The sequence below is a fragment of the Eretmochelys imbricata genome, chromosome 1, assembly GCF_965152235.1.
Source record: "Eretmochelys imbricata isolate rEreImb1 chromosome 1, rEreImb1.hap1, whole genome shotgun sequence".
NCBI lineage: Eukaryota > Metazoa > Chordata > Testudines > Cheloniidae > Eretmochelys > Eretmochelys imbricata.
The window spans coordinates 302607875-302621227 of NC_135572.1; the positions used below are offsets into that span (position 1 = coordinate 302607875).

The following is a 13353-nucleotide window of genomic DNA, read 5'->3' on the forward strand; positions in this document are numbered from 1 at the left end:
CCAGGCCACCACTCCTACCAGTAAGGGCAACATTTTGCCCTCTAACTATGAAAATCCGTTGTGGCTCAGATTCCAAAGAGTGCCACTTTTTAAGCAATTACTGAGAGAATATTCATTTTACTACCACATGTAACCAGTACCGTAGGAAGTTCAGAAATTGTCCCAGTCTTTGCTTGTACTTGAGCTTACAACATATGGAAGCCAGAGAAAATGCTGTAATTCTGGATGGCTGACCCAATGTAAAAAAACAGTGATAGTGCTTTAAGAAGAGATTTCACTGTATCTTTGAAATGTTTTACAGGGCATGGTATGTGGATGGGCGAATTCTTGTTGTAGCCGTAACATTTACTATAATCCTCCCCTTGTGTCTTCTTAAGAACTTAGGTAAGACTCAAATATTGTTAGAATAAAGTGGGGGTACCCAAATTTTGCTCCCCTCTAGGTCGTATTGGCCATTCAGATATAATGTAGAGGGCAGTGCTCAGTCATGAATAAAGTGGCCTTAGCACAGGAATAAGCTATGTATTAGGCATCCTGAAACAAGCCAGGCCTAAATTAAAAGCTAGTAACATGACATATGAGCACAGTATAACTAAATTGATTCAAAATAATGTGTTCGTTATCTCTTCCATTTGCTGGTGGCAACTGATTACAGTTTTTATGACCACCGGGGTGTTTATTCCATTAGGTAAATTAATATTACATAGAACTAGTAATTTTTTTAATTGCAACAGAATTGTCAAAAAATGTTTTTTCCATCAAAATTCAAAATTTCAATAACAATTCTCATTGAAAATTTTTGACTAGTTCTGTCTAGGTCAGAGGTGGGCAAACTATGGCCTGCGGGACCGTCCTGCCCAGCCTCTGAGCTCCCGGCCGGGGAGGCTCACCCCTGGCTCCTCCCCTGCTGTCCCCCTTCCCCGTAGTGACACTGCCACTGGGGCAGCGTAGTTTGCACCCACCCACCCCCCCAGGCTTTCCAGTAAGGCTGTCCTGCCGCTCTGAGCGGCACGGTAAGGGGGCGAGGGGGGGTTGGATAAGGGGCAGGAGGTCCCGGTGGGCAGTCAGGGGACAGAGGGTGGTTGGATGGGGCAGAGGTTTTGGGGGGAGGGGGACGGTCAGGAGACGGGAGCAGGGGGCGTTGGATAGGGGGTGAGGGACCAGGGGGGTCCCGGGAGTGGGGGGACAGGGAGCAGGGGGGTTGGATAGGTGGTGGGGTTCTGGGATGCAGTTAGGGATGGGGGTCCTGGGAGGGGGCACTCAGGAGACAAGGAGTGGGGGGGGGTTGGATGGGTCAGGGGTCCCGGGGGGCCTGTCAGGGGGTTGGGGGCGTGGATGGGGGCGGGGCAGTCAGGGGACAGGGAGCAGGGGGGGTTGGATGGGGGTGGGGGGTGGTTAGGGGCGGGGGGTCCTGGGAGCGAGAGGTCACAGGACAAGGAGCAGGGTGGGTTGGATGGGGCAGGGGTTCTGAGGGGGGCAGTCAGGGGGCGGGAAGTGGAAGGGGACAAGGGCCAGGCTGTTTGGGGAGGCACAGCCTTCCCAACCCAACCCTCCATACTGTTTCGCAACCCCCATGTGGCCCTCAGGCCAAAAAGTTTACCCACTGCTGGTCTAGGTAATATGTGTATATGGTTATGGATATTCCTTAGATTCCACTAGGCACCTCTCACCCTATATGGCCAGATTTTCAAAGGTATTTAGGTGCCCAACGTTGCTGATAGGCATCTGTTGAAATTTCCAAAAGCACCTAAGGAGGTTAGGCACCTAACTGCCCTTGAAATAAAAATAAAAATCCTTTGGAAAATCTAATCCATAGTAACGTTTAACATTTAAGCACTTCATGATTTGCGGCATATTTTCCTATTATCAAGTTTACGTCCATTGTGAAAGTCATTCTCAAGAATACAGTTAGTCAAACTGCCATATGGATGATCTGCAAGGAGGCAGGAGAGGAATATTAAATGAGGGTCAGACATATCAGAACAGAGTTTTAATATGTCTGAAATGTAGCAACCTTGTGAAATGACAGATTTACAGAAAAATGAGAAGCACTTTTATACTATCCTTAAGTTCATGGTGCATGTTATATGTAATAACTTTAACTATGTTATAAAGTAACAAGCTATGAAAAGAACAAAAACAAAATAAATGTGACCATTAAATGAGTTATTGATTTTATTTCTTTTGTATTTCTTTTAGGGTATCTTGGATATACTAGTGGATTTTCCCTTGGTTGCATGGTTTTTTTCCTCATAGTGGTAAGTTCTGCTTGCTGTTTTGGTTGGATTAGACTTGCTCCTATAGTGTCTTCAGTATGCATTTTTATTTTAATAATAGTTTTTACAGTTTACCATGTGACACTTTATTCCAGGTTATCTACAAGAAATTTCAACTTTCCTGCCCAGTACTGGAGCCAAATGCAACATCACCTATCATATCAAATGTTAGCTCAGCACATGAAGATATGTGTCAACCAAAGTATGTTACCTTTAATTCCAAGGTATGTTTCTTTCTATGATATTTATTTTTAATTCAGGTAATTTGATATCATACTCCATATTCCTAGTCAATTAGACACATCATTTAGATCCAGTCTCCGTGGGCCTTTCACAGATGCACTGTGATGGAGAGGGCATAATGAACCTTCTCCCTCAGCTTGTGTAAGGGGCAGGTTCCATTGGACTTCAAGGAGTTGAGACTCTGCCTCTCTTTGCACCAGGCAGCAGATAGGGCCAGCTTCAAAGAGGGAATGAACTGCACTATCAATCAATACCCAGAGGTTGTAATGCCTGGGAACTCCAGCAGGTATTTGCCTCCCTGAAACAGAATGTATCCCAGTACTCCCTCTGGGACAGTGACCCTCTGCACTGCTCCTTACTATGGGCTGAGCCTAAATATCACAATCCAGCTCTTATCTATCATGATCAGACACCTCTGAGCATCCATTCTATGGCACTGAAATAATTTTCCTCCTCATGGCACGTAAAGATCAAACATTTGCCCCTCTCACACAAGAGTGTATTTGGCAGCAATAGTAGAGGATGTGAAAGTGTCTTATTCAAGGGAACAAACCCGGTGGTAGCAGGGCCGCACAGAGGATTCAGGGGACCTGGGGTCTTCGGTGGCGGGGGTCCTTCCACTCCGGGTCTTTGGGGCACTTTGCCAAAGACCCGGAGCGGAAGAAGCAGCGGCGGGTCCTTCACTCTGGGTGTGTTCGACGGCACTGAAGGACCCGCCACCGAAGTGCCGCCAAAAACTCTCATGGGGACCCCTGTGGGGCCCAGGGCCTGGGGCAAATTGCCCCACTTCCCCCCCACACCTCCCCAGCGGACCTGGGTGGTAGCAGCAGCTACACGACTGCTGTCTCTGAACTGAGTCCAAAATATTTGCAAGAAAAATGCATAGATTGTGTCCTCACATTGAAAAGTTATTGTTCCTGATGTTTTGTTAAATACGTGTTATTTGACAGGCGCTCTGCCTTCCCTGCAAGGACTCTCAGTGTTCAGTTGAAGAGTTCAGAAAGTTGGGAGATGAAGTAATTGAAACACTGATGATTTCTTAATATGTATTTTTCCTAACTGGATTTTCTTCAATTATGTTCAAACAGACTGTTTATGCTTTGCCCACCCTTGCATTTGCATTTGTGTGCCACCCATCGGTCCTTCCAATCTACAGCGAACTTAAAGAGTAAGATGTTTTTTATTGTTTGATTGTTTAAAATGGACTGTTTAGAGTGTAAAACGTTAGTGCAGAGTTGCTCCACATCACCCTTGTAATTCAAATGAAAGGTAGTTTAATAAAATCAGAAAACAAAGGAGCACTGCTTGAAGCTAGGTAAATCTGGGTTCCCTATGGGGTAACGTGACATCCCAGGGGTTTTCTTTAGAATGACAGCTATTTTGAAGAGCCAAGCAGTGCAAATTATTATAGTTTACAAGATAGTCTTGTATTTCAGCTAATGCCACTGATTCCAATGTAGCAAAAAGACTGTGACAGTAACAAGTTATGCTTTTTATGTACAGGCTTTCACCCCAATGTGTTTTTAAACCACATCAAATGTAGTTAAATGATGTGACTAGCACCAATAACTTTTCTTTGTGTAAGAAAGATGAAGAGGAGCCTCCCACACCAGCCACTGTACCTCTGTCCCTACCATAAGGGGAGCAAAGGGGCATGAGTAGGCAATAGGTGTGGTGACTTGATTTACACTGGTGCAAGTTACAGTAGCCCCCCTGCTGCTTTAACATCCATCAAGGCTGAGCAGCCAATGATCAGGGAGCTGCAGCTGGCTCCTTGCAACCACTCCCTCCAGCATAGCTCAGATCGAGTGGAGAATCAGGGCTGATATTTTTATACCTTAGATGAAAACATTTTTTGCCATGAAGCAAAATCTGCTCCTAAATGTCTGTGTGCCATTTTCTCTCTTTACTCTATATTAATGTCTTTGCATTAGTTCTTCAAAGCCAAAAGAGTTCAGCTCCTATTTAAGTACCTAAAGGAAGTTACTGGAATTTCAGCAATGCTCAGCCTGCTGCAGTTCCCATCCTTGTCAAAGGATCTGCTGTTTGTTGAAATTCTGGCCACTTAATAAGGTGTCTAACTGGGAGCTGTTGGGCACTTTCAGCTTCCATTGACTTCAGTGGGATTTTTGGGTGCTCAGCTCTTCTAGAAATCTGGGTGTTTCTATTTTGGTATCAAAATATGGATTAAGAGCCCAACTTTAGGCACCCAGGTTTAAGCATTTGAAAATAAGTGTCAAAAATGAAATGTTTATGTTTAACCAATTTTTTTTTAAACTACAGCAGTTCTCCTTACCAGAGGACACAGACCATTTTTTGCAAACATTTAGGATGTTAACAGTCTGTTGTTTTACTGGTCCTTTAATTTGCACACAGAAGCAGTTCCAAGCTGACCCCTTCTCTGCTACAGAGGCTACTGCTAGGGGCCATAGCCACCCGTTGTGATTTGGGGAGGGCAGTATTCACAGAATGGTCATTATGTTCCCTTGACTTAAAATCCTAGCAAAACTGGGAGGCTAGCAATGGCTTTTGGGAGACTTAGTCCCCCAGTCATTTTCCTCCTTCAATACAGCTATAGGGGATCACTGATTTAAATGAAGAAAGACACACTCTGGAGTCTCTCCGATGCTAGTTAATTTTGTTTGTGCAAAGATTTATACAGCCATTTATTATTTTTCCTTCTTTTTCCAGTCGCACACAGAAGAGAATGCAAATGGTTTCAAATACCTCATTTTTTGCCATGTTCGTTATGTACTTCATGACTGCCATTTTTGGCTATTTAACTTTCTATGGTAAGTAAGCAGTTTTTGCTGATCTAACATACCTGTCAGAAAGAATCCACGTGAAATCAATAACGTTTACCCATTGAAAAAGGAGAATCCCACTCACTTACCTTACTAGAATTTTGAAAACAATTTCCCTAAATTTTTCCATAAAGATACAAATCTCTTCTTTACCGGTGCTCTGAGTGGCTACACACAGTAGCTATATGCAGCACTTGCTAATTTAACTTCAAAAATGAAAGAGAAAGGAGCAAAGGCACAAGTTTAATGTAAACTAGTTTTATTTTGGGTAACTGGAGCTTAGCAGTGTCATATCAGTAACTTTCAGTTACTAGTTTCAATTCAGCTCAAATCAGTAATGACCTAAAGTGATTAAGTGATATCTGATTGGCTATTCAATTGCCTGTATAAAATGAGATTGTGATCTTAGGATAGCGCTTAGTGAATAGGTGTCAAAATCATCACCACAGTAATTGGCAGCCTTATTGCCGTTCTCGGCACAGAGGCAATGGATGCGGAGACTGTACTCCCTCTGTTAGCAAGAACTGGTCCCTACCCATTCAAGTTAAATACATTGGTGATGCAGTTTAGGTCAGCTTGGAATGCTGCTGCTTGAAATACTTTCGCAGTTCTGAATACTTCAGTGTCCAAGATTTTCAACCCGCCTCCTTTCATGAACACTAATTCACTTTAAAAATACAAAAACCAAGCAAATCTTATTTTTTTTCCTTATTAAAAGGAATATGCAGAATAAATAAAAATCGGAGAACCCAGAAACCCTTACACTGGCAGGATGATTGAGAGCTAATGTTCTAAAGCAGTTTGAGTCTTGAAATTTGGTACATTTGTTCGTTACAGGCCACTAAGTCAATCGGAGGGAGATCACAGATTTGACCTGTGAGTTTTCCATAAGGGGCACCAAAAGGTCATCAGTCTTTCTTATTAGATTTCAAGTGCTCTGTCAAGCTACAGCCTTCATGTTTGTTACAGTCATTCATTATGGCAGTGGTTCTCAACCACGGGGACGCGTACCCCTGGGGGTACACAAAGGTCTTCCAGGGGGTACGTCAACTTATCTAGATATTCACCTAGTTCAGTGTTTCTTTACTTGGTGGTTGCAACCCCCAACGGGTTTGCGGGATGGGTTTAGGGGGGTCACAAGTGCAGAGCTGGCATTAGGGGATGGCAAGCACGGCAATTGCCTGGGGCCCCATACCACAGGGGGCCCCATGATACTAAGTTATAGTCTTCGACCTCGGGCAGTGGGCCTCGGGCTTCAGGTACACTGAACTATAAGTACAGTTATTCTATTCTAATCAATGTATTTTATAATTACATGGTAAAATGAGAAAGTCAGCAATTTGTCAGTAATAGTGTGTTGTGACACTCTTGTATTTTTATGTCTGGTTTTGTAAGCAAGTAGTTTTTAAGTGAGGTGAAACTTGGGGTACACAAGACAAATCAGACTCCTGAAGGGGGTACAGTAGTCTGGAAAGGTTGGTAACCAATGCATATTTGGATATTGATGGGTAGGGGAAGCAAATTTGAAATTTTACATTTCTGTCATAGACAGATGAACTTTTGGTGACCTAACAACTTACAAAAAATATATTAGTTTCTACCATGAGGCTGTCATGGTGGATATGAAGCCTCCAATTTGCAGGAAGTAAGATAATTTGAATTCACCATTTCTGTTTAATGGATTATGCCAAGAAAACTGAGGAAGGCTGCAGGTGCCAAGACTGGTGGCCACTCATCCAACAGTTGGGCTGCTGCTAGCCAGTAAGTTTTCATAGAAAACGACAAATAAAATATTAGAATTAATGATCCAGTTCTATGGTCCTGAAGAAATAGCTACAATGGGCCAGATCTTCAGCTGGTATAAATCAGTAGATCATATTGACTTCAAGAGAGCCAGGCAGATTTACACCAGCTGCGGATCTGATTCCCCAAGACGTTTGAGGAGGCAAATAAACTCCCCAAGATTCATTTCCTGGAACTTCTTTGAAATTCCCACCTCAGGAGGAGTTTGGAGTCCTGTGATGGGGTTTACAAACCCCACTCTCAGCAACACAGGGTTAATGAGCCTAGCACACTTGCAGCCCCTCTTCCTGTTCCTCCAGAACCTCTTACTGAGCATCTGGCTGCATTTTTCCTCACATTTCCTGGTCGTGGCACACCTCATCCGTGGCCCCAGAAAGTCATGAGGCCTCCTTGTTAATCTCCTCCTGGTGCTTGCCCAAGATTTCCATCCATTATACCAGGAGGAAGAAGCTGAACAGGACTGTGCTCTGTAACTGTGGGGCCTACTTCTGATCCCTCGTATGATCATGCCTCCAGGCAGAGTTCCTCTGAGCAGGGTCCACTGACTCCCTAGACACCTTTGAGGAGCAGTCGGTGTTATCTGGGGTTCTCTGTTCAGTGTCATGCTCCAGATCCCTGATTTTCAACCTATGACCTCACTCCTGCTTCTGTTTCTTTCTTTTTTTTTTTTTTTTCTTCCCATTTGTTGTCCCCAGAAATCAATTGTGGTCTGGGCTTAGTGGTTACTCTGATTAATTGAGGGGGGGGGGCCTTTTAGTTTTGGGTGGGGCTAGACCTGCCGGCCCCAGTATTACAAATAGTATAGGGTTAATGAGCTACTGTGGACTCACTTGGCTGTGCCTTGCTACACCTGTAGGTGATATCAGAATTGGAGGGAGGAGCTTAAAAGAGAAAAACCCAGCTGAACTGGGGGGGCAGACCAATCAGGACAGCAAATCTTCAGTTTTAGCTACTGGACCAAGTTCTGGCTAAAGGCTAGAACTCCTTAGCTGATACTGCCTGGAAACCCCTCCTCAAAGGAAGGGAGGACCTGTTGTGGATCCACTTATGATGGGACTAATCTTTGACACTAGTCTGTGAGCCTGCTTGGGGCCCGCTGCTTTACAGAAGATGAAGAGGACTCTGACCCCACACATGGGATGTTTCATTTGCGGTTACTTCATTTGGGTTTATTGAAAACCCTGGAAGAGTTGGACTATCTGTGGCTCAGCTGAAGGATCTGAACCTCTTAAGACCAAACTAATGCACCAAAACTCCCAGATACCACAGAACAAATATCTGGCTGAGTGCTGGGACTGGGTCCAGGGGGCGACCTGGAGCAGGAACCCTGGAGATAAGTCCACACAGGAGGCAAATCTAACCCTACAGATTGCGTGAATCTGTGAGGAAAGGAAACCCAATTCTTTTCTACTTTACCATGTGTCTGAATATTAATAGTGTGTGGATAATGCTGCATCTGCGAGAGCTCCCCTCCCCAATGTTTGCCTGCACACTATCAGTTGTAGAATTGGGGCGTGGAAGGGCAGCATTACTTTTCTTCTTGCCCATGGATCATTATTTGAGACTGACAGGAACATGCCTTTTTTAAATGCACTTTTTTTTTCTGTAACCCTTTCCACCATCCTTTCATAGACCAGAATAGCATGTTTATTTTGGCCCTCTCTTTTTAAAATCAACACCATTTGTCTGTTTGCTCAAGGTGTCGCGTTATTGCCATATGTACACTACAAGAGTACAGTTACAAAAAATTAGGTGTTGCTAAAGGTCACTTGCCTGGGCTGTGTGGTATTTCATGGTCAGGCTGAGTGGGAGACCAGAGGTACAGGGGCAGCAACCTGGGCTTGTAATGGCAGAATGTGCCTCATGTGGTATAAGCCAAGTACAAGAAGAGGCTATGCCAGCCCCCTTTTAAAATTGCACCCTCAAACTGAAGAAGTTTGGGATGATTTCAGGCTTTTTCTGTATATTGATAAGTGATTCTTGCCAGAGAGGGTTTATCCTTTAGGGTCAAATCTTTCTGACAAGCAATATTTTTGCCTTTAGGAATAGACCAGATTGCACCAAATGGCAGGTATTTTAAAACTATATATCCCCAATGAGCCCCCTGCAAGGTCTTTACCCTCCTGCCTCTCCACTTCAGATTACACAGGCTGACCACTGTTCTGTGCTATCAGTTTTTTCAGGACACCTTTCAGAAACAAAGTCTGAACACCTCCAGAAAAGGGCAAATCAATATACTTTTTTTGTGCCCAGTGCATTTGCTTCCTTTGGTTACAGTTATGTGAATTTTTTAAAGGTGCGGAAACAAACAAATGAATTCTGTGTTCTTCCTGTCTGCCAGCGTGCGTACACCTGGTTCATAGCATTTCTCACTGGTTAAGGGAGATAGATGCTTTTGTGGGAGGCTTTGTTAAAATACTGTCAGCACACCAGCATGTGGCACTCCCAGTGACCCATAGCAGCAGCATTTAGAATGGATCACTTCCTCCAGGAGGTGGTCATTGAGGTGCAGGGGCTGTGAGTGTTGCTGAGAGAGGAGGGTAAGTTCAAGGGGGAAAATGGGGATGTTGGGGTAGCCACCAGAAGTAGCTGGATGGCAGTTTGTGTGGTTGGAGAAACCTCATGTTGCATGGGGAAAGGGCTGACCTAAAACGGGGTTTGTTCTTCAAGAGAAGATGTTCTGTTTTCTCCTAGCACTCTATTTGCTATTTGGACTTTAGTGAAACCTAATAATTTAGTATAAATTCAGCAGGGACAGTGCATGTGGTTATTTTTATATAAGTTTAAGCTGCCAAAAAATCCCCAGTAGCTATGCTATGCCTCCCTGTAGTCTTCCTGCAATGGACTTTAGCTTAGAGTTAACCTTGTGCTTTCTTGACTAGGGATGCTTTTCGGAAACAGGGCCCCAAAGAGTTAATCTTGAAAAATGGAATCACTAGAGTATGGTTTAAAACCTATTTTAACTCAAGAATGTTTCATTTCCTGCCCTTTTGTTTGTTGATACATCACTTATTGTACAAGAAGGCCCTTGTTAAGTGACGGTTTCTATAAATTAATTGCTTATTTGCAGGAACACTTACATTATTGTCTTCTCTGCAGACAATGTGCACTCAGATCTGCTTCACAACTACCAGAGTAGAGATGACATCCTTATCCTGACAGTGCGTGTGGCTGTCATTTTTGCAGTCATTCTCACAGTGCCAGTGCTGTTTTTCACTGTAAGTATCAGGCTCCTTGCAATTTGGAAACAGCTAAGATCTGTAGTAGGTGCACTCTCCCAAAGTAAGGCTGGCTTGTGTGTGGGGCCTGGTTTCTGAATCAGTGGCAGACTACAACGAGTACTTGATCCTGCAGTCAGTCTTTCCACATATTAAACTCCCATTGGCTTCATTGGGAGTTTGGATGGGAGAATAAGAAACTATCATACAATTAAAATAAATTATTCTCTCTTGGAACTGGAAGGTGTTAAGTCGATTTAAAATGAAAATACATAAGGGCCTTGTCCTACCCTATTGATCTCAATAGGGGCAGAATCAAGGATGAAATTCGTCCAAGAACAGAGGAACCACAGAAATCCCTTTCAGTCACCCTGTTGTAGTAGGGCTCTTCATGAGAGAGTGAGATGGACTGACCATGAGGGCAACCTCCACTTCCCGGTGTGTTGCAGGGATCAAGGAGCTCTATACAACATTTGAAGAATCTGACATAGAAAGGGGCATTGTGGGCAGGCTGGGGGAGGAGTCACTGAATCTGAAATTATGCAGATCCAGTGGATTCAATACCTTCCTGCCCGCATGGGTGACATTATTCCAACCGATTGTGTAGGCTGGAATGGCAGCCACAGAGTGGCTGTGTTGCAGCATTGGATGTAAGTGAATCCCATTCCTTCCCTTCGCTGTTTAATTCCACACACAAAGCCGATTACATGAGCTTTCAACCTAGCAGAACTAAAAATGTACATGTCAACATACTCCCCCACCTCTGTCAAGAAATATAATCTGGGGGAAAATACACTCGTACAGACACATAGAAATCCAGTTCTCAGATTTTGAATTAAATATAATCCTTATTCCAAAGGCAGTACATTTGAGTCCTCCAGAATCACTGGGGCATCTATGCAAATCTCATTGTCATGCACAGAGTCAATAAAAATTAGTATATGGGCTTGAACGTTGTATGCTCCTCCTAATAGAGAACTCTTCCTTTTCCTACAGGTGCGTTCTTCTTTATTTGAGCTGGCTAAAAAAACAAAATATGACTTATGTCGTCATGTTGTGGTTACTCTTGTCCTCCTGGTTATTATCAACCTGTTAGTAATTTTTATCCCCTCAATGAAGGATATTTTTGGAGTTGTAGGTACAGTATTCTGGTTTTATATAATAATAATAAATAGCTGTTGGCAGATGTGAAATTCTACAATAACTAACATATTTATTTGAATGTTACAGGAGTAACTTCTGCCAATATGTTGATTTTCATTCTTCCTTCATCGCTGTATTTAAAAATCACACATCAGGATACAGAAAAATTTACTCAGAGGATTTGGGTATGTTTTTCTGTAGATCAATTTAGTGCTTTGCGTGTTACTCATTAAAATGTATTAGGTTGAGAACAGATCTAATATGGTTGTCTGAACATACGTGAACCTGCTGCTGTTACCCTTGTCCTCCCTCCCTCTGTCACACTCCTGTGCAGTGTTTTGTCTTAAATTAGATTGTAAGACCTTTGGTGTGGGGACTCTTACCTTCTTATGTGTTTGTACAGCACCTAGCACATTGAGGCCTTGATCTGATTGGGGCCTCAAATCTAATTGGGGGCCTTCCGGAAGTACCACAGTTTAAATAGTAATAATCCCTAGCAAGGTTCTGAGTCCCTTGAAATTTGGTAACAAAGGAACTGCCCCCATAGCCACAACTTATTTTCCACAGCAACATATTACCTGAAAGAGCCTGCAGTGTGTCATGTTTGCAGCGCTTTACATTTGTTTTAAGGGATCACAGTCAAATTTTGGGTGCCCCCTGCAAAAGGAGCCAGCTCTTCACTGTTCGTAAGCATACAGGACTGTGACAACTTGATCTCAGCAGGGCTTTACAAGTTTTTACTGAATGTCAAGGGAGGTTTGCAGTTCAGAAGATGTCACAATCCTTCCCATACTGAGATTAGAATAAAAAACTTCTTTGGTAAAGGTCAAGGATCCTGTTAATTTCCCAGCTGTGAATAGAGTCATGTAAGATTCTGAATAGTCCCTGTGGTTTGCTGAGTGCACTCAGTGCACTACCAAACCAGCCCTTCTGTTATCATGCCTTTGGTTTTGTTCATATTACAGTAGTGATTTGGATTAATTTTATTTAATTCCTCCATAATCAAGAACTTCATTTGGGCCAGGCTCGTGATTCCATAGTTATTTCTCTGCACTGGCATGCAAAAATCTTACGTAACATATGTGGGTTAATTCATTAGCTCCATAAGATGACAATGGCTGAAATACTGTGCAAGTAAACCCTCATGGGATGACTCAGTGCATGTGCTTTATTTCATTCTGCCATGAGCCCTTTAGCTAGTTAAAGAGCAGAGGTGATGGGTACCAAAGGAGAACCCATTCAGTCCTCTTCAGATAGTCACTGAAATGAGCACTTAAGGCAGAGGTTGTGAACGGAGGATAGAGGAAAATTTCATTCTCAGTGCTTAACAAGGAATTCAGAGCTTTGTTTTCATTTGTAATTTTGAAACCCAGTATCAATTTGTAAGTCTCTGTAAGGAAAAAAGTTACCTTAGTTGAAAGACTCCTTTCCTTTTTTCTTTCAGGCTTCTCTTTTCATGGCATTGGGAATATTGTTTTCCCTCGTGAGCATTCCTTTGGTCATCTATGACTGGGTGCACTCAGGAGACAATGCTGAAGGCAACTGAAGTCAACATCATGCTGAAAAGGATACATCCCTGTTTACTACTCATCAGAATCACAACCATTCTGTTTTGTTATCTATCCCATCCCATCTATCTATCCCGTTATGAGTTTACTCAAATCAAATCCAAATAATGAAATACTGATATAGATGGTATTTTCTTGCAGAAAATGCCCATTTTCCCCAACAGCAGTATCAGTTTCTCCAATTCCATTGAGTTATCAAATCAATGTTAAGGTTGTGTTGACTGTCTGCAAGGGTTTACATGGCTTTGCCACTTGGTTCCAATCATAATTAATTTTTACTCTTCTGGTCATGAATTAA

General features: G+C 43.0%; 1 protein-coding gene across 1 annotated transcript in view; it reads left to right on the forward strand.

Annotated features, from left to right (window-relative positions):
• The window catches only part of SLC38A1 (solute carrier family 38 member 1), a 35504-nt gene extending 22471 nt beyond the window's left edge, over positions 1-13033 (forward strand). The window contains exons 7-15 of the mRNA XM_077807763.1: positions 302-384; positions 2200-2258; positions 2372-2500; positions 3608-3687; positions 5211-5311; positions 10226-10344; positions 11341-11482; positions 11575-11672; positions 12932-13033. Of these exons, the coding sequence (XP_077663889.1) occupies positions 302-384; positions 2200-2258; positions 2372-2500; positions 3608-3687; positions 5211-5311; positions 10226-10344; positions 11341-11482; positions 11575-11672; positions 12932-13033 (913 nt within the window). The remainder of the gene's footprint in view (positions 1-301; positions 385-2199; positions 2259-2371; positions 2501-3607; positions 3688-5210; positions 5312-10225; positions 10345-11340; positions 11483-11574; positions 11673-12931) is intronic.
• The last annotated feature ends 320 nt before the right edge of the window (positions 13034-13353 follow it).